A 20,310-nucleotide genomic window follows, 5' to 3' on the forward strand; every position below is an offset into this window, starting at 1 on the left:
CCAGTCATTAAAAATAAAGGTGACGATGATAACGATGAGTCCGTCCTCTGTTCCAAAAACATTGGCTTAGCGGCCATGATACAACGCCTGAGAAATAGCGGCCATTAAATCATATACTGGTCGTTGGTGCAAAGCGAAGTTAACAAGATCCAGAAATATAAATATTTCCTGGTTGTTTTTATCAATAAACAATTATTCTATTAGCACTTGTTGGATATGCGATGATTATAGCCAACCTGGCGCGTATCTTCCATCACATATCCAACAAGCGCTCGTGGAATAATTGTTAAATATCACATTTAAGCGTTAAATTCGGAGACTCGGTCTTTTCACGCGGAGTCGATGATTTTATAACTTTATATTAAATTTTTAGTGACTTCAAGAACCGACTTCCGCCATTTGAAGGCTCAAGAGCAAATCCAACGTAAAAAAAATACTCCCGAATAACTTCCTGGTTGCTTTTATCAATAAACAATTATTCTACTAGCACTTGTTGGATATGGGGTGATCATAGCCAACCCGGCGCTACACTCTGCCTTTTCTTTTTTTTTTTCTTTCTTTTTTTTTTTTTTTTTTTGTTGTTTTGCTTTTTATAAGAACGTCTAATTTTGGAGCTGAGGCTGAAGGTTCTTATATGTTTTTGCGTTTATACAAAACTTGCCTTTAAGTATTTTGGTTGATTTACATTTGTTACCTTGATTTATACATTGTATATAGATTAGCAAAATACTAAATACGTTCTTAATCGACTCTCATCCAGAGGAATGTTCTTAACACGTTCTTAAAATTTTGGTTAATCTCAGCCTCGACGTTCTTATATAAAAGGTTCTTACAAAAAAAAAAACAGAGTGTATCCAACACGCGGTCGTCGAATAATTGTTAAATATCACATTTGAGCGTTAAATTCCGGGGTTCGGTCCTTTCACGCGGAGCCGATGATGTTATAACTTTATATAAAATTTTTAGTGATTTCAAGAACCAACTTCGGCCATTTGTCTGCTCAAGAGCAAATCTAACGTAAAAGATACTCTTGAATAACTGGCAGGAATCCTGATTCACGCTTGATTTTCCTTATGACTCCGGGAACTCTGACAACAGCTGTAAGCTCGTCTTTAAAACAGGACAATTAGCTGGACGGCAGGAGGAAGTGAATAACATTTTCGTAAACCGCGAAAGTTAACGCACACGCTGGGGTGACTCTGACAAAAAAACGAAAAACAAAAATACAAGGTAAGAACGACAACCACCCAGTACGGGAAAGTCCAATTCTAAAAGCAATTTCATGTTTGAGCAAAGGTACTTTGTCATATCTATTTAGTGTATTTTGATCAAAACACAGCAAAATCTGCGTGACAATGCCCCTTTTAATTTATCATCTTTCCTTATCTAGATAACACCTCAAACAGAACATAATTTGACCGTATGACAAAAATTACTCACGATAACTACCCTGGGTGCTCAAGGCTTTTTTGCATACCCGTCAAACTCTTTCACTATCCTCCCCTGGCGCCCGAGGGTACACGATACCAAATAGAGCCACAAAAGACTTCACGATAACATTAATTCCACTGGTTCGAGGTTATATTGGTCTCTTCATTGCTGCACTGTTTCCTTCGGCAAGAAACTTCGCTCTACCTAAGCCTCTATTCATCCGGGTGTAAAAATGGGTACCGGCGACATACTGCTGGGGTAACCGTGCAATGGACTAGGAACCCATCCAGGGGGGGAGGGGGCACACTTATAGTTGATTCATGCTACAGACACCGGGTTCAGCGCCGACCGAGTGAGCCATTTAGGTTCGCATTGCGACTTAACCTACTTTTTATTCCGAGATGATGTAATGACACTTTTTACCAATGAAAATGAACTGGAATAAATTCATCTTACCTGAGAATATTAGGGACCAGTCCCTTGTAAAAGCCTTTTACCCCTTCGTATCTATAATGTCAAAAATCAAACCACATGACCAAGATAACAAGGAAAGTTACAAAAACGACGCACCTTCACCAAAAATAGCTATAACAACTTTAAATCGTAGAATGTTGTTTCATACTCTTTTTGAAGCCAGTTAGTCAATACTGAAAAAAGAGCTACAGGAGGGCAAAACGCCTACAAATTAAACATGGGAAATACTTTGCTTGGTACAACAAAGAAAATGCTTGTGTGATGCATTCGAGGCAGAGGACACGACCATATTAGCAATACAAATTTGCGATGAAATAGGATCTAGACTTGCCTAAAGCCGTCTTCTTATGCGCTGAAAGAATGACCGACAAGCGACGACGTTTCGCGCCTGACTGGACTCTCACGAAAACGTACTTTGAAAAAGTCTCAAGAGGATCTAGGGATCTGATCTTTGACAAGTTCGTCATCTACAAGTTATATGCCAACAATGAGAAAAAGGAATTACAACCTAAAGTTCTCTTTTTTTTTCTGGTGAAATGATGACGAAAATTAGCAAATTAGAGTTTCGGGTTTGGCTCTTCTAGGGGAGCAGAACGGACCACAGCTGAGCTCACCTGAAAGTTTTACGGATGATGTCCACGGCACCGTTATACTCGGCCATAGTGTGCTGATTCTACGAGAATAACAAGCAATAATCAGTGTTCACAATACCATCATTTTCCGTCGACCATTAAACAATTATCCCACGAGCGCGCGTTGGATTTGGGATGACAGATACTGCAGCCAATGAACTACAAGCAGCACAAGGGTTGTAGAAAGGTCGACACAAAGTATGTTCAGGTAACAACTTGGCCACTGCACCATAGAGACCATAATCGGAACTGAAGCCGGTACAAGTATAAATTACGATTGACGTCCCCCAAGACCACATGGGCCAATTAATACGAGCAACATTTTCGTGCAGCTTGTCGCTCTGCAAATGTTGCGTTGTATTTGTTAAAATAGGTGCGATTGTTTATTACGCGTGTTGCCAACTCCGCACATAAAGAAGACGTCGTGAAAAAGACTGAAATGCAACTTGCAACGCAACATTTGCTACACGACAAGTTGCGCGAAAACCGACATTGTTCATATTACTTGGCATGACTTGAGCAAGATACAGATAAGTCAGTATTGGGCTCATAGCAACTAGGAAAAATCTCCAGCACACAACTAATCCATAACGCTGGGCAACCTGAGCCAAGACTCAGGTTGCCCTGATATCTGCTAGGTCTTCCTTAAGGACAGTGCCTACTTTTGTTACTGCGCATAAGTTCTCCGCATCGCAAGATACTCGAATTTCCTATGGGTGGTGTCTATTAACACAGGGATATTTTTGCGCGATTTAAAAGGAGGCGGAGAAAGCAGATTTTACCAAGTTCTCTTGGTATCCAAAAAGAAAATTGAGGGTAACCATGCATTTTTCAGAGGTAACAAAGTTTCAATTTGGGGAAAAATGCCATACATCGCTTGGTATTTTAGCACTTTTTAAAATTATTGTTGCTTAATTATCTCTAAAAAATGCATGGTTACCCCCAAATTTCTTTTTGGATTCCAATAGCCCTTGTTAACATCTATTTTTCCTGCATAGTTATAAACTGCGCAAAAATACCTCTGTATTAGTAGGCACCGTCCTTAAGGGCGATTTACACGATATGACTGTGTCGCACGCGACAAGCTTGCGACAGGCCTACGACACAAATTGTTTCGCGTAAATCAAACCTACAACTGTCGCACGACTGTCGTGTACGTCACAAAAAATAGGTATTGGCAATGTTGAATGACAAGAGTTGTGTGCGATTTTTTGTATGACGTGAACAGCGCGCGCTCTACTGAGAAATCGCATGCGACAGTCGTAAACAAAAGTTGTACCGTCTAAACTGGCCTTTGGCTCTTAAACAGAGATTTTTCAAGGGGGATCACTTCTGGTTGGTGCTGGTGGATGATGGGGGAGAGTTTTGAAAATGGCTGCAAAAGTGGCGTTATGAGCAAACTTTAGTATAGATAACTTTCTTCTTCCGATATGAAAGCAGCCTTCATTCATTCACCTGAAGTCTTGATCTGACCACTTGATATGGATACGTTGTAGTGGCAGCAAAGATTTTAGATAATGAAGCCATCACGAGGTACTCTGTGGAGCTCTGCAAACAGAAGGAGCATGTCCAAGTTTACAAATGTTATGCTGCTAGCACAAAGGACACAAATGATGGACCAGAGAATTGACTCTGTAGTGTATGTTAAAATGCTAAGAGACACCATGAAATTCCTATTGAGCGTTTGCTATAGTAAGGAAAAAGGAGACCATACGAGACAAAGAAAAAGATATTTGACCTCAGCGGGAATCAAACCCACGACCTTGGATTTGATCGTTTGTAGCTCAGTCTATACCGACTGAGCTACGAGGCCAGACGGCCATGAGCTTTTAGCTGCCATTGAAACCACTTCATCGAAGAGTTCCAATGCTATTTATCTCATTAAATTTATGCTATTTATTTATCTAATCTAGTTATGTTTAGGTAATATGCTAGTACACTTGATTATATGAAAGCATTCACAATTCAAGACTTCAGTGAATAACCGGCCTATATGGATAGTGCATCTGTGATAGCCTTTTGTTGTTTTAACTCAAATTTACTGGAGTTTTTGCAGGTGACCTTAAATTCGTCCAGAAAACATTTCTCCAACGTTTTATCTTCTACTTTGTGTTTTGTTTTATGAAAAAAAACGGAAATCCTTCCCATAGGTGTTTATTGCAAACGAAACGTAAAGCAGCGGACAACACGTTGGAGCAACGTTTCCTGAAGGAATTCAAGGCCACATGTAAAACCTCCGCTGAATCTGAGCTAAAACAACAAAACGCGATCTGAAATGCACCATTAGTTGGTTATGCCCCGAGTCCTTCAATTATGATTTACAATATACACTTAATGTATGGTCCCGAGGGAAATTTTGTTTTCACTCGAGTCCTAATGTTTCCCGAGACGAACATCAGGTTTCCCGAGGGAACATGCTTTGTTATAATTATATTTAGACTTTCTCTTCAACAATCACATCAAAACAAACAAACAAACAACTGGGAGGGCAACAACTGCGGAATTGTATCCCGGTCGGGATACATTTGTATTTGATCAGGGGCACGTGAACAAGAATCAACCAATCACAGTGCTCGTGTTGTTGAGTGAAAGCCTAGGTATATAACAACAAGATTTATTTACCAGTACATATGACTATATGAAAGCATTTAAAAAAAAAAAAACCGTATAACAAGATTTATTCACCAGTTTTTTGTCGATTGGTGTGCCGAAGTATTGACTGTAGCTTTTCTTGAGTTCTTCGTAAGCCATGAACTGGAGGGCACCATGTGAGACACCAATAAGTCCAGGCGCATAGCCCTAGACACATAAACAGCTTAAGGTTAAGCATCTGCACGCAGACTGGTGTCACCATAGTTAATTGAAGGCAAAGGTTATGAAACCTCACAAACTTCTTTGTTATATTTTGTTTGCCTTTTTGGCCTTGACCCTGCACAAACAACAATAGAATTTGGAATGTGTTGGAGCAACTGACCAATCGAAACGTTTTGTTAACATATTCAACTGTGGTGTGAACGTTAAAACAAAGGATTGTGCAGGGTCGCGGCCCTTCCAACATAAATTGTAGCACCATTGTTTTCATGGCAAGGTTTCCTAACCAGTCCCTCAATTAACTATGGTGTCAACAAGCACAAAACAGAAAGGTATCAATCAGATTATTGACCATGCCCTGGGGCACTTTTCCGGGACTTGGACCTGGCAAAATTGTAGCCTTACTCGCAGACGCTCTGCAAAACAATCTTTCCTCTGAGGAAGAAAGATTGCGTGAGGAGCCAAAAGAGCGTCGGAGAGAAAGGCTAGCAAAATTGCAAACTTTTGACATTTCCAACATTTTGTGATGTGCATCACACTGTGATATTGACTAGAACGTTGATGAGAATGATGAATTATTCAGACACAGGCATACTCAGAAAAGAGAAATCCGAGTTCTCCTGCAAGGAGTCAAACCAAAGATCTTCCCATAACTAGTTCGGATGCTCTACCACTGAGCTACAGGAGACTCGTGGATATTAAACTAGGTTCATGGGACAAACATCCTCCATACTGCTAGGAAATGAAGAGTATGGGTGGGGAAGGGGATTAAACCAAAAAAAAAATTGTTGTGGGGAGTACGGTTATTTTCTGGAACGACACAATTGAAATGTACTGATTGTTTTACAATTGCATGTACATGTAGGGGGTACATGTAGTTAGCCAGGCCCCTTGTATTTTGGTCACTGTCAACGTTTAAGTGCACTGTAGCGGCCTATTTCTGCTGTACATTGTAGTTGACTGCCATAAGACTTTGTTGCCAACTTGGGGAGTGGAAGCCTTTCTGATATCTTTCAACATAATGGTGGAAGGTGTTTGGGACAATCAAAATGGATAATTTTTCTATAAATATCAACAGTATTCCTGTGCCAGTATCTTGTGGTTTCCACCGTTAGTGCAGCTGTAATAGCCTTTTTCCCAAAAATGCAAATCTGGTGAATACCTTGTATAATCCTCTGATTCCTTCATGTCTCCAGAGTCTTAAAAGGGCATCTATGCACAAAAGAAACAAAGAGTTTATACTTTGATCATAGTCCAAAATAATACATCAATGACTTTAAAAACATAAAAAAAGGAATGAAAATAACAAGTAAAATTAATTTTAACATATAAAAAAAGTACTTAGGAATTCTAGAGCAATAATTATTTTGAGAATTCAACCATTATTTTTACCACCAGGGCTCTACTGATGTCACATTCACTTAGTGATGTCCAAATTATTTAAGTCCTTCCAGTGGATAAATTTTCACAGGTTTTAGGTCATTTGGAATCCAACAGAAAACTGGAGGTAAGTTCATATTTTTCAGAGATGATTAAGCAACAGCAATTCAAAAAAGCTGTAAAAATTTGCTTTTCCCAAGTAGTTTTGATTTTTATTACACCCATTTTGAAATCACTGGTGATCCTTGCAATCTGATTGGCTCTCAACAGTGCAATTTATTCCCAAATTGCACCTTTTTTTGCTCTAAATTTCATCCTTTCTTTAGCCCATCAAAATGGAAATGAGGTAACAAAAATAGAATATTAATATTGACAATGATACTCTGTGATTTCAAAATAGGTGTAATAAAGTGGTAATTGAACTTTGGGTCGTGCGAATTTGGTCTGAAATCATACTTGTGATTTCAAATCAAACTTGTGCTGCGCGCTCGTTCGATTTTGAAATCACGCATATGATTCCAGACCAAATTGCACTCCACTCAGTTCAATTACCATTATGAAGCACTCACTCCTGTTCTTAAGGTGGCCGAATACAGTTTTTTAGTGTACAGATGTTAGAAGACGTTATTTGGAAACTATGTATTTCTGGACGCCCAAAATTGGTATGGTGTAAGACCAACTAAGAAAGAATGTATTTTCGTACGTCTTGTTGAGCTAAGTACCGTTTCCATGGCAACGCAGCGAACATAAATAGTAGGTTTCCTTTATTTTTAGAAAATGTACTCATTAGATTTTTTCCATGTTTTGTATCCAGAACAACTCACAAAACACTGACACAGTTGCACTATTTTCATGTAATTTTAACAGAGAGATCTCCTGTAAATATTGATTTTGCATTTTCATGTTTTGTGAAGATACCCTCTGTTAGATTTAGGTTTCTCTTTGTAGGTGAGTTACGCTTTTAGGGAACTATTTTCATGCCAAATTTCAGGGAATTCTAATGAGCGGTTCCTTAGGAAACAGTTCATTTCCACGAAAACAACCAGTCACAATTTTTTGGTCAAATGCGCATGCGTGGCTTTAATTAGGTTTCATGGCAAAGATGAAAAGCATGCAAAAGGTCTTGGTGAATGAATTTTTTGCGCGGAAAGAAAAGAAAAAGAGTCCAGAAATGAGAAACTAAGTTATTTAGGATCAAAACTTAACTTTATTATTCCTTTCATGTGAAATTGAGGGATCACTTTATCGACCGCCATATTTGCGTACCACAACCCTAGCGCGCGCTTAATAGCATCACTTACAGAATCTGAGAAGCGCGCGCAAACTGTGTTCAGTCACCTTAAACCATCCCAAGTTGTGCAGAACGTATGCGCAGTAGCAAAAGGGGACAAAGGCAAAGCTCTCATATGGACAGACTGGTTATCGGCGCACTGTATATATAGATCATCTAATATTCAGTCTATCTGTCTGAACTACATGAACTGCTCATTTAACTGAAAATGTCAAAGTGCAGAACAAAGACACACCGTATTATTTTGAATGAATCCCAACAATAGACAAGCTATAAAAAGGGAACATGAACCATCTCACCGGTCATTCCCTTATACTGCGGCACTTGTGTTAGACCTGTTTGTGGGCCAGTGTACTGAAGACAAAGCCGGGTTTTGACAACCCATATTGGGTTTGTTATTGTTAGTGTTCCAATTCCTGAGGAGAAAAGTTACCAGACATGGTCAAAAGAAATCTTATTGATTGATTGATTGATTTTTTTTTTTTGAACCAATGAAAATAACACTAGAGCATCACCATAGGAATAAGTTTTTTATTATGCCATTTTAATTATTTAATAATAAAAATGGAAGGCACTTTCCTCAACTGCATATAAAATCTAACTGTTGGCATTAAGATAATAGCAGTACGACCACTGCTTGGGGTAATTAACTGGAAAGAATGTAATCACTAGTAAATTATAGCTCTAATTAATGCAATTACAAGCAGGTAATTATAACCGTCTTTTTTTGAAGAATGGTGAATGAATCAAGTCACTTCAATTTTCTGCAGTATCTTGTAATTTTTCCTTACCAGAGTGACTAAGATGATTAAATGTTAGTGCCACTTTGCACAGTGCACAACAGTTAAATAGCATACATGTACAGCTGTAATTTCTAAACCAGAAATAAGATCAATAACTTACAGCTACAGTAATCAGGTGTGAATCCAGGAAATTCAGAGGGGAGGTAGCGGTTGTGTTGAAATTATGCACAACCTTGTGGCAAAAGCTTAGTGGAGTTAACCGGTCGTGTCCCCTTTCAAATTTAAAATTTCAAAACATACATGTACAATCCTGGCCAATTGAGTTAGGGACACTTGGGTCTTTTTGAAATTTTTTTCCACTTAACTTTGCCAACATCATTCTTTGCTGTAAGACACTCATAATAATGTAATCCTCCATGCCCCATTCAATATTGAACATTAACACACGTACAGCTGTAGACATAACATGCATAGATCCATCATAATTCATTGTTTATCAACATTGTATGGGGGAAGGGAAGGGGAGTGGGACCATGTCTAAATTGGCACCAGCGAGGCCGAGGATGGGGGACTATTGTCCCCTTCTCTCCCTCTCCTATTTGTCCAATAACCCATGTGTAATAAGTAATTTGTACATACTGTACACTGAATACAATTGACTGTCTTACCTGCTACAGTCCCTGCAGTAAGGTGCTTCTCAGCTCCTAAGGGCTTGTCGCTGTCTTTCTGCATCCATGCTTTTAACATGTTATAGCTGCATCAATTTAGATTATTATCATAAGATTGTTAGAAACGAACTGTCTTAATGAATCAGAGACCCGGGGCCCATTTCTCGAAAGTCCCCTTTATATTGGGCCCGATAAGTGTCTTTGGTGGTAAATGTTTCTTGACAAAAATCAAATTTTTGTTAGCTTTGAATGCTTAATTTCAAAATCTTATAATTCTGTGAAAACATTGACCAAGTACCATGTCTGTAGTCACTGTGTAATCGGCAAAAAAACATTTAAAAATATACTTATCAGGCCCAGTAAGTTACCGGGACTTTTGAGAAACGGGCTCCTGGCCCCAGCTGTTCAAAAGGCAGATAACTTTATCCAGCAGATAAGTCGCTACCCAGCAAATAAAATGTATTGCTTGGATTACATTTTAATCAATGGATAGTGATTTATCCAGTTGAGAGAGCTATCTGCTCTTTAAACAATTGGGGCCTGGACAGTATACTGTATCTGGAATCTCTATTTGTGTGCATAAAATAATTTGCTTATTTTATCATTAGATGTTTAACTAAAATAATGTAATCTTATTTGAAAGTTTTAGTTTCCTTAAGTAAGAAATTTTACATAGACATTTGCATGGAGATATGTATACTAATACATGTAAGCATCTGCAAAAACTTCCTGATTTTAGGGAACTACAACTTAGCCTGTTTACTAATGTGTACTTTCCATCAGTGTCAATGGTTTTTTTCTGTCCCAGTCTGCATCAAAATTTTAAACTACTGTGACTTAGGTTTTCAATAGTAGGAAAATGTACATATTTTGTATTAACTAATTTAAGAGTTTAGTACAGTAGCTAATAAACTTCAGGCCATTCCTTAATAACGATTTGATGAAGAGTTGATTTGTTGATCAGCATTGAAAGAAGCATACAGTTAGGTATACACTTAGCTCAATGGCTTTTGGTGATTGATATTAAACCATGGCTTGTGTTTCAAAAATTAATGGCAAATTCTTGCTCATAGTTCAATGCATCCAGCTATTCCACGTGTTCCCCCTCCCCTGGGCATTAGCAGGGCATTTTCAACATTGTTCGTTCCACGGGTCAGGCATTAGTCTATAGTGTACCCCTGGGCATTTGACGGCCTGTGATTCTCACCTCCAAATACATACTGCCACTTTGTCTCAATGAAAAGTTCACGAGCAAAGACAATAAACGCTTGACTAACAGTCACATAGTACATGACACTTCTCTGATCATAAATAGGGCATACAGTGTAAATGAGATCGCAGATCCACAGAACAAACAGTCTCTACCACAATACTGAGAAACAGGACTTTTCTCGAGACTTACTTTGGTATAAATAAGCTTTCATTAGTCAGAATAATGGTAAGCCCAGAAGCAAAGAGATCCCTGTCATTTTTAACTGCACCATGAGGAATTTGCCCAGCTTGTTCCGTCCCAGCCCTGGGGCATTTGGCAGTTTAATTTTAAAAAAATGGTAATGCCGGCAGGTCAGCCCGGGGAGCAGGGAGGGGGTGGAAATATCTACTCTTGGAATTGAGTGATGCATACACATACAGTACATGACTTGTAATAAGTCAAGCACTTTCAGCCTCTTAGGACGTACGAACAACCTATCACAGCACTTACCTGAAAAAATACAGACCCCAGGCCGACCCATTTCCCCACACATTTGGTGTCACACCCTAGAATGTGATCAGAAAGATTTGTTCAGAAATCATACCACTTCCTGACAGGATTGCAGATTTAAGCTGTAAAATGTACTTTCAGCTGTATTTAATTTTAACACTATCCAATTGTTTTTCCTCTAGACTTAGACAAGGACGAGAGAATCTGCCTGCATATAATTTAGACGTTAAAACTTGTTTCATAAATTATGTGAACATACAGTATTGGCACTAAACTCCACAATTTTTCCTGAAATGTACCTTCGTTTATACTTCAAAAATTTAGAATAATATTACATTGTTCATCAAATTTGCTGCTACCAAGCCCAGGTTTTTCAAAAGTTTCAACTTTTCTTCTTTTTTTTTTCTTTTTATTAACAAATTAGTCTTGAGTGTAAGGTACATGTAATACGATTAATGGTTACACTAGGATTGAATTCAGGTCCATCCAGTTAAAATCAGTAACTGGAAGGACCTCAAAAGTCAATGTGGAGTGGGAAGTAAACAGTTCAGCTACTGTACATGTATTCTGGGCCACTGACCAACTGTTCCGAAGACTTCAAGTATTAAACAGAACAGTGTGAAGGCCACTATTTCAGTTCCAGAATAATCCATGCATGATGTTTCTAAGATCTAAAACTAGTTATTGTCATCACAAAGCTAGGAACGTTCTACAATTACATTATTTCCCAAAATAGCTGTGCGGAACAATATAAGAACAGACAACGGAACAGTTTACATACATGTATACTATCGTTACATGTACATGTACATTGTTCGCCATTAAAGTATAGTGAAAAGTTATAATTTAATTATGGCTGATCAGAAAAATCATTGTAATCAGACAATCATAGTGTCATCTTCATCAGTGGTAAGCAAATGTTGTATCATCTTAGAGATCTACATTGCATACATGTATATACATGTATAAATCGCCCACTGGTAGACATGGGGATCCAGCCTTTTCTGACCATCAAAGTTCTCTCACTGTGCTGCCACCTGCTCCAAAAGAGTTTGAGAAGCTTTATACACATATATTTTGAGAACGAAACCAACCTGATACAATCCCTTCACACCATCTGCTCTAACAATTGACCGCACAGCATCCACAAGTCCTCTATATGCTGGGACCTTCCCACTGCCATCATTCACTGATACGTAACAAAAAACATATTTCACTGTCATCAGTTAATTACTGTTTTAAAAACTGGATCATTGTATAATGCATATTCCAGGGATTTGATTGGCTCAGTGGCCATGGTATTTGAGCCATTATACCAGTTGTACCATGCCAGAGAACTAGCAACCATTACATTGTCTTCTGGTTGTTCTTGCGAAGTGCAATCAGGAACATCCAAAAATATTTCTTGGTTGTTTTTAATAAAACAAGTATCCCACTCGCATTTGTTGGATATGAAATGTTATAGCCAACTCTGTGCTGTCACGCCTCATTGGCTATCTGTCAATTTATATCCGACACTTGTTGTGGAATAATTCTTAATTACAGTAGTATATGTAATCACATCAGGCTAAGAAGAATTAAGGATCAATTTTCACACATATTTTCAAAGTCTCACGGTAAAAAAAATAACGGTAAAAAATCCGAACAACATTTCAACCGCTCTTCAGTCATTATCAACTTCAATGCATGGAATAAAAATTAACATATAATTATCATATATAGAGAGAGAAAGAGTGCCAATGACGTAAAAAGTATGTAAAAATTTTAGAAAACAAAAAGCATGCAAGAGATTTAATTAATTAAAAAACGTTTGCACAAATCGAGTCCGATTGTTTATTGAGACTAGGTCGACAGTTCATTAATATAAAACATTGCATACACAAGACAGTAAAACTTGTTTTTGCACTTTTTTAAGACTGTCACAGTAAAATTCTTGCTCAGATCCTTTGGAACTTCACAGTGCTTGTCAACCTGAAAATGTTTGCCAGCGGAGGAAGAAGGGTTTTTGTATTCCTTGATGCACTGAACAGATATAAGTGCCATATTTTAAAGACCAGGCCTCAGCAAACATTGTTCGCATCCAACTTAAGGTCATTCCCCTAAAATAGAACCTACACTCGGATTTTTTCCAAACTTTGCCCATTTGTGGTTCACTATATGTTAACTGCAAAAATGAAATAAAAAGAGGGGGTCACCATGCTTGTTCTTCAGCAACGAAGCATTGAAATATGGTAATTTATGCATGTTTGGACAAAAAGGAGTATAATTGAGCATTTGCCAAAAACTGGAATTATTTTCTGAAGAGAACAGTTAACGGCTCATTTCATAGAATTTTTTCCCTGTTCATAAAATAATCATTTTCAATGTGAAATCTCTTTGACAACTATTCCTAACCAGTACTACTGAGATATTCAACAAGATAATCTAATTCATTACCTCTGAAGGTAGGCCAAAATGTCCGTTGGCTAGATATTACGCACAAAATTTGATATTTCTAACGCTAGGATTTTCCTGAAATTTTCACGGTAGTTGGCAAACGATATTGTGGTTAGAAATCAGAAAAGAGAAAATACAGTCTAGGTTCACCAGGTTGGTTTCACAGATATTTCATATTAAGCAGTGGTAAATCGAGCTTCAAAACTGGTTTCTCCGCGAAAGGACCGGGGCGAGTCTTATGAAAACACCTTCATTTCCACGCAAAATGCAAATTAAGAATTTTGTTGTTAGATGCAAGTCAGACTGAATGATACTCAGTAGTTAGCTAGAAATGAGCATAAATTTTTTATTTTGCCATTGTGTGCCGTAGAGTTGCGCACTGCAAAACAGGGCAATGACCTTAAAGACTTTAGCCACAAGATTCAAAACACCATACGGCCTACATTGTATACACTGTATTTGTCAGCCACAACTAGATCAAACAAGATCTCATATTGCATGAAACTAAGCTGCCGGTTGTGAATGAACAGTGTCTTGTTTACAAATTTGAATGTGACCTGTGCAATCCGCGTTACGTTGGTTTTACTTGCCAGCACTTACATGTATATCAGCGCATTGAGGAACATAAAAACCCTTCTTCCTCCATTGGCTAAAACAAGGTGAAGTTCCAAAGGATCTTATCAAGAATTTTATGGTTTTATGACTGTATGGCTAAGGCTAGTGGCCAATATAACGTCTGCTCTGATTCGCTTAGAGCAAGATCAGAGCAGGGCATTACGCACCGAAATGCCCATGGGCTGATTACGGATTATGCAAATTAGGGTTAGGCTTGAACGGAAATGCTTTTCTTTCCTATAAAGAAAGCCATATAATAAATAACTTAATAACCTCGACTGTTCGGTCGTTATGGGAAAATCTCAAATCTCAGCTTAGCCCAGCCTGCGTAGCAGTCGTTTCCGTTTCCTTCAAGCCAAGCGGGGCAAGCGCGCGAGGGCATTGGGAAAAAAGGAGCAAAAAAGTAGGAGCCGGGGAAGGAAAGGAAACGCCTGCTGCTGAGCCCAGACATTTTACCGAACGCCGTTCGTCAGCGAACGGGAGGCAATGATGTATTACCATTGGTCAATCGTCTGTCAATCAAACTCATAGACTAAAACGACATCCGGTTAACCGCTTATCAATAATGAAAATACAGTCGACTCCCGATAACTCGAAATTGAAAAAGGTTCGAGTTATCGGGAGTTCGAGTTATCAAGGGTAGAATTATATAGAAAATAATCAGAAAGGAAAGGAAAATTGGTTCGAGTTAGCGAGGGTTCGAGTTATCGGGAGTCAACGGTACTGGCCGAGGCAGAAAAGAACTCTCGAGTGTCCTTTCGATTTCGAGTTGGCTTTGCCTTGGAAACGACTGAACTACTTTCGCAGGGAGACACGTTAATTCATTTGAAACCAGAGCAAATGTCCATTAACCTCAAGCAAAATCAAGAATTCCCGGTCACGCCCAAAATATAGTTCGATATAGTTTTCATTGCGCTTTGGTTTGTTGGTAGGTATTATCGTCTCAACAAACATGGTGTCATTCGTTTTTCGAAATCCCGCGGAATTTTTAAAACTAAGAAAATTTGTTCTGGCTGTCGGCGGTCTCAAAGACACGACAATCTGAAAGCTTGTTTTATTTCACGCTACGCGAAATACAATTAATTTTATCCTGGAAACGCAAGGAAGTATTTAGCCATGTGGGACAAGCTCATTCTGTCTGTCTGTAATTCCAGCAAATGAGTTGATATTCTAAAACATTAGTAAAATTTGTCTTGGGTAATTTTATCTACGCCTTGTTTGAGCGACGTAAGTTCGAGAAAATCTTCTAAAATACAGTCGACTACCGATAACTCGCACCTCGCGTTAACTCGAACCAATTTTTCTTTCCTTCCAGGTAATTTTCTTCATAATTTCACCCTCGATAACTCGAATCTTTTTCAATTTCCCTTGAAGGTTCGAGTTATTGGGAGTCGACTGTACTGCAACTTGAAGTAAACAAGTTGCCCGCCGCGATTCTGTTTTTGCTGATTGGTTCTCATGTGACATTTGATGTGACAGTGTAGGCCCCAAGGGAGCGAAGCCATTTGGGGGCGTTCGGTAAAATGTCTGGGCTCAGCGGCAGGCGTTTCCTTTCCTTCCCCGCCCCTCCCCCCCCCCCCCCCCCCCCCGCTTCTACTTTTTGCTCCTTTTTTCCCAATGCCCTCGCGCCCCGCTTGGCTTAAAGGAAACGAAAACGACTGCTACACAGGCTCAGTCAATACGGCAAGGCCTCAGTTTGAGATTTCCAAGTAACTACCTCACTCCCAGTTATTAAGTAGTTATTAATGGCTTTTCAAGGAACTGTTACAATTTGAGAACTTTTCTGGTCAGGCATGCCCCTTTTCACAGTTAGCGCCTTTCAATAACATGCAGACTCTGAAGTTCAAAGTTCAACCAACCACTACGCTTTTCACTGCCATCAATCACTGGGGTGGACCTCTTAGAAAACAACAACGTCTGGCTCAACAGGAACAAAAGGTTATGGTTGTGCCCTGTGATTGGCGGATTTTGATCCACTTTGTCGGTTTCTGCATTTTTGTCGTCAGTCGGTTGTCGCCGTAATTATGATTGACGGCAGTAGAAGTTGGGGTTGAAGTTTAGAGTCCGCATGTTATTGAAAGGCGAAGTAAAAAGGGGGCATAGCATAGAAGCAGCATTGAATATTTCGCAATATCGGCGACATTTCTCTCTCCAAATCCGGTACCAACATTAAAAAGACATTAACGTTGTTCGAGGTACGTTACCTTGAAATCTTATTTTTATCAGGTCCAATGGATGCAGAATAAGAGTCGCAGTAACTCCCCCAGATACGCCAGCCACAAGGTGTTCGTAACGAATAAAGCGAGTTAATGATGTGCTCTTTGGAGATGGCGGCCGCTCTGGAATGGCCTGACGTTCACCCATGGTATGATAAAACGGTATCAAGGCGATTTAAGATTTTAGGACGGCAGAAATGAAAATAGGAAGTGCGAAAAGCCACTGTTATGAAATTTCATCATCCACCACTTGCGTCGGCCATTTTGAAATGGTTGTATTTTCCAGTCCCCCACGGAAGACTCGACCCAGCTCTCCACAGCTAGTATCCGGCACGTGCCGACGCACGTGCCATGAGATTCGGAACAGGTGCCGCGTTATTTATTTGTATATGTAATCGCATGAGGCCGAATAGAATTAAGGATTAATTTTCACGCGTATTTCATAGTTTTCGCAATACAACTGGAAATTAATCCTTAATTCTACGAGAACTGATTGCGATTACGTAAGTGTTTATAACATAGAGGGCAAAATTTTCTTAAAACTATCGAGGCACACCTGCACTGTGAAGCTTTCTACCGCTTGAAAATCGCACGAACACAGATTGATAAAAATAGAAAACCGTGGATCCAAAGAAGGAACTTGCAGAATAATTTCATCCACTGAATTTGACCTGCTTCGATCTTCGGCTCCCATCAAAAGGGCACTGTTAATATTGCTCGGTTATCATTCGTTGGAAGAAGCCGTAGCGAGGTGAAACTCCCCCACTTGGTCGCGGCGTGAATGATTTCAGTTTTTAAACCAAGCAAATCTGATCAAACTTTTAGCTTTTGATACAAACAATCTTTTGCTGTTTATTGTAAGAAACGAAAGCTCACCTTTAGGAATTTCCTTTGTAGCTGTAGCGCTTGATTTCCAAGTATTTTTGGCACAAACAATCCGGCTTTGAAAGTCAAACTCCAAAGAACGTGAAAGAAGTTGTTGTTGTCGCGGCACAAGATGAAGAAACCAACTAAATGTAAAAATGGCGTACTCAGCCAATCAGGAGGAGGTAGCAATCAGTAATTTTGACGTCTATGTTATAAATTTATTTATTATGCGGCCGTCTCGCAGTAGCGTGACCGCCGATTCAAGAAATGTTTTTTTTTTTTTTTTTTTTTTGAGCCGCCCGCCGAACTGTTCCCAGGTTTAAAAAAAATCAGGGGAAATACAATGGCGAAAAATGCGGCCTCTTATGTTAACACAAGGTACGACCCAGGGATATCGTCTCCAGTTTTATGTTTTTTCCTAATAAAATTAATTGATTGTGCTTTATTATCAAGGAACATCAATACGTTGAAGAATAGAATAATTATTCTGTTCAATCCTGCGGAATATACCCTGATGTTAGCCAGCTCGGCCTTCTTCCTCGCCGACTGACTATCTGGCGATATTCCAACCGTATAGTTTTCGGCGAATATTTTGGTCGATGTTCAAATTAAGCCAGTATTTAGCCTTGAGGAGTTGTTCCATTCCACCTAACCAGGCAAGCCGGTTGCAGCTGACTCTTTTGTTCAGATCTTGATTTGAACAAAAGTGAATGCTGCTCGATTGGGCACCAATCGAGTGCATCGGCCTCCACCCCCGAGAGCTCACAAGCTACCGATGAAGCAATGTCTTAGCAATTCATTACGGAAATCAGCCATGAAGGAACTGCAATATTAAGCTGACCCGTTCCGGGTCATTTAACGTATGAGCGCACAAAAACGCACATGCGCGTTATACTACTTTTAATGCCAATGTACAGGTAGACTTTTCCTTCAGTCCTCATCGTTCCCCCTTTGTCATTATTCTTTCAATTCAAAGTAATACATACCATTCCACAACCACTGTCCGGGTTATAAATTGAGCCACAGAAGATCATACGGAACGCAAGATGTTCACCTGTACCTTTTAGTTTCGTTACGAATCGTACAGCGCTCACTCTCTATCAAACCAAGGTCTGAACTCAACCGTAAGTAACTATAGTCTTAGTATTGTGGAAGTGACCGTTCACTCTGTGGACCTGCGTCTCATTAATGTCCTCCATTGGAGTACACCAAACCCCTAGACGCAGTTAATCGAGAATTTATTGTCTTTGCAGATGAATTTATCATTGAAACAATGCGACAATGTTGCGAGGTGAACTCGCAAGGCCGTCAAATGCTCGGGGTAGGCGAATGCCCTGCCCCGCTAATGCCAGGGGATCATGGGCTCTGTTGGAATTGACTGATACATAACTCAAGTAAGAACTTTAGCAAAATTATCGCTAAATCGTATGTCCTTTTTTGTAAGTAACCTCTTTCAAGGTTAATTCCTTTAAGATATATTTCAGATTGACAATATAAGCCTGTGAACCCAAATCACAATTGTAGACTTAGCTATAGAGGACCAAATCGACCATAGGATCAAATTAACCCTTTAATCCCTAAGAGTGCCATTTGGCACATAATGCCATAACTCTGTCAATATTTGACAGATTTCTATAATAGATGGTCTTGCGAAGATCTACTTATTGAAAGGATAAAAACTTAACACCTTTCCCATATCTGATATGGTTGACCACCCCCATAACTTTTCAACTTTTTTCCCCTTAGAAGTTGTGGGTCTTAAGACAGCTCTCACATTAATGAAGATGTTGAGACCTGAAAAATAAGCTATAGTTTAGGGGTATACCTAATATACACAAGGATAGGGACGTTTTTGAAGTTTTAAATTTTTACGTTTTAAGGCCATTTATCTCAAAGCCATAATTTTTCTTACTCATAATTATATCAGTTATGAAATACACTCATGAGTAGCTTTAAAATGGTATATCATACATGGACATTGAGTTTGTAGTCTTGGATCTGGAGAAAATGTCGTTTTGCCTTAGGGGTTAATCGTTCCTTATCTAACGTCAAAAGTGAAGAACAGCAATAATTTTTATGCATTCCATTGGCGAACTAAGCACCTTCAGCCAAAAAGGGTATTAATGGACTGAAGGTGTATAAACGAACCAATAACGACTCAACGGACCCACGTACGGCCCCCGGCTCACAAACAACCCAACACCAATAAGTTAAATAGAAGAAAGGTCCTCAGTTTCAGATCAGGTTCTGATATGCATGGGTTTTTTGCGGCCGTTGACTATACGCGCGGCCACGCGAAACCCTTCAAATCACAAAGCACAACAACTAAAGTACGTTTAAGGCCTGGTAATACGGGTAACATAACAAATACTGCATTACAAGTTGCGACTGTTTGTAGCTCCTATAACCACCCCCGCGGACAACAAATTTCCATGTTGCAAAACGTAGAAAAAGCGTCTACTTTCTACAACATGAAAATTTGTTTCGCGCGTAGCTAAAATAGCTGGCGACATATGAGAGTAAATAAAACAAAGTTCTCCCTTTTCACAAGATTTATTTACGGAAGACTAATGCAAATTCCCAAACGACACGTTATTAAAGACAAACAAAACGTTCAAGGCAGTTCTGAGTTTGACGGCTAGGAGACAAAACAAACAACAAAATGGTAAACAAATTTACACAATCTATAATCAATTCACATTAAACAACTCAAAAATACTCCAATACAATTTATAACAGAAAGAATCCACTATTGCCACATAATATGTGATGTCATTGATCCCGTAAAGAAAACAGTTTTGAACGTGGTCTATACCTTAAAAGGTTCAATGCTATAGTTTTAATAAACGCCACAAAATAAACAAGGTTAATACCCACTTCAAACTTACTGAGTGGCCCACACGGAGCTTAACCAGTTTCTTTGGCGTGTACCAGCTAGAAGCAGTATTTCTCCTCCCCCCCCCCCCCCCCACCCCCTTTCCTCTGGTATGGGATGATAGTCCATTGAAATGTTTCCCCCGCAATTGTCTCGCAACATACACGGA

At 39.2% G+C, this 20,310-nt stretch overlaps 4 protein-coding genes across 4 annotated transcripts in view; 2 read left to right on the forward strand and 2 right to left on the reverse strand.

The window, feature by feature from the left end:
- The window catches only part of LOC146454971 (uncharacterized), a 394,059-nt gene that overhangs the window by 253,819 nt on the left and 119,930 nt on the right, over positions 1-20,310 (forward strand). The gene's annotated exons all lie outside the window — the stretch shown is intronic.
- LOC146454976 (uncharacterized) overlaps positions 1-20,310 on the reverse strand; it is a 234,456-nt gene that overhangs the window by 171,798 nt on the left and 42,348 nt on the right. The window lies entirely within an intron of this gene.
- Positions 1-20,310, forward strand: part of LOC146454983 (uncharacterized) — a 146,278-nt gene that overhangs the window by 25,314 nt on the left and 100,654 nt on the right. The window lies entirely within an intron of this gene.
- Positions 706-16,874, reverse strand: LOC146454986 (solute carrier family 25 member 32-like). The gene is made up of 11 exons (XM_085094885.1): positions 16,388-16,874; positions 12,227-12,321; positions 11,133-11,188; positions 9,431-9,516; positions 8,319-8,435; positions 6,511-6,560; positions 5,223-5,336; positions 3,993-4,085; positions 2,520-2,578; positions 1,888-1,938; positions 706-1,199 (listed from the first exon to the last, which is right to left on the reverse strand). Exons 1-11 carry the CDS (start codon positions 16,545-16,547, stop codon positions 1,127-1,129), a joined length of 954 nt encoding a protein of 317 aa, XP_084951011.1. The 5' UTR covers positions 16,548-16,874; the 3' UTR covers positions 706-1,126.

This window comes from Pavona decussata, unplaced genomic scaffold (assembly GCF_977016875.1).
Source record: "Pavona decussata unplaced genomic scaffold, jaPavDecu1.1 SCAFFOLD_291, whole genome shotgun sequence".
NCBI lineage: Eukaryota > Metazoa > Cnidaria > Anthozoa > Scleractinia > Agariciidae > Pavona > Pavona decussata.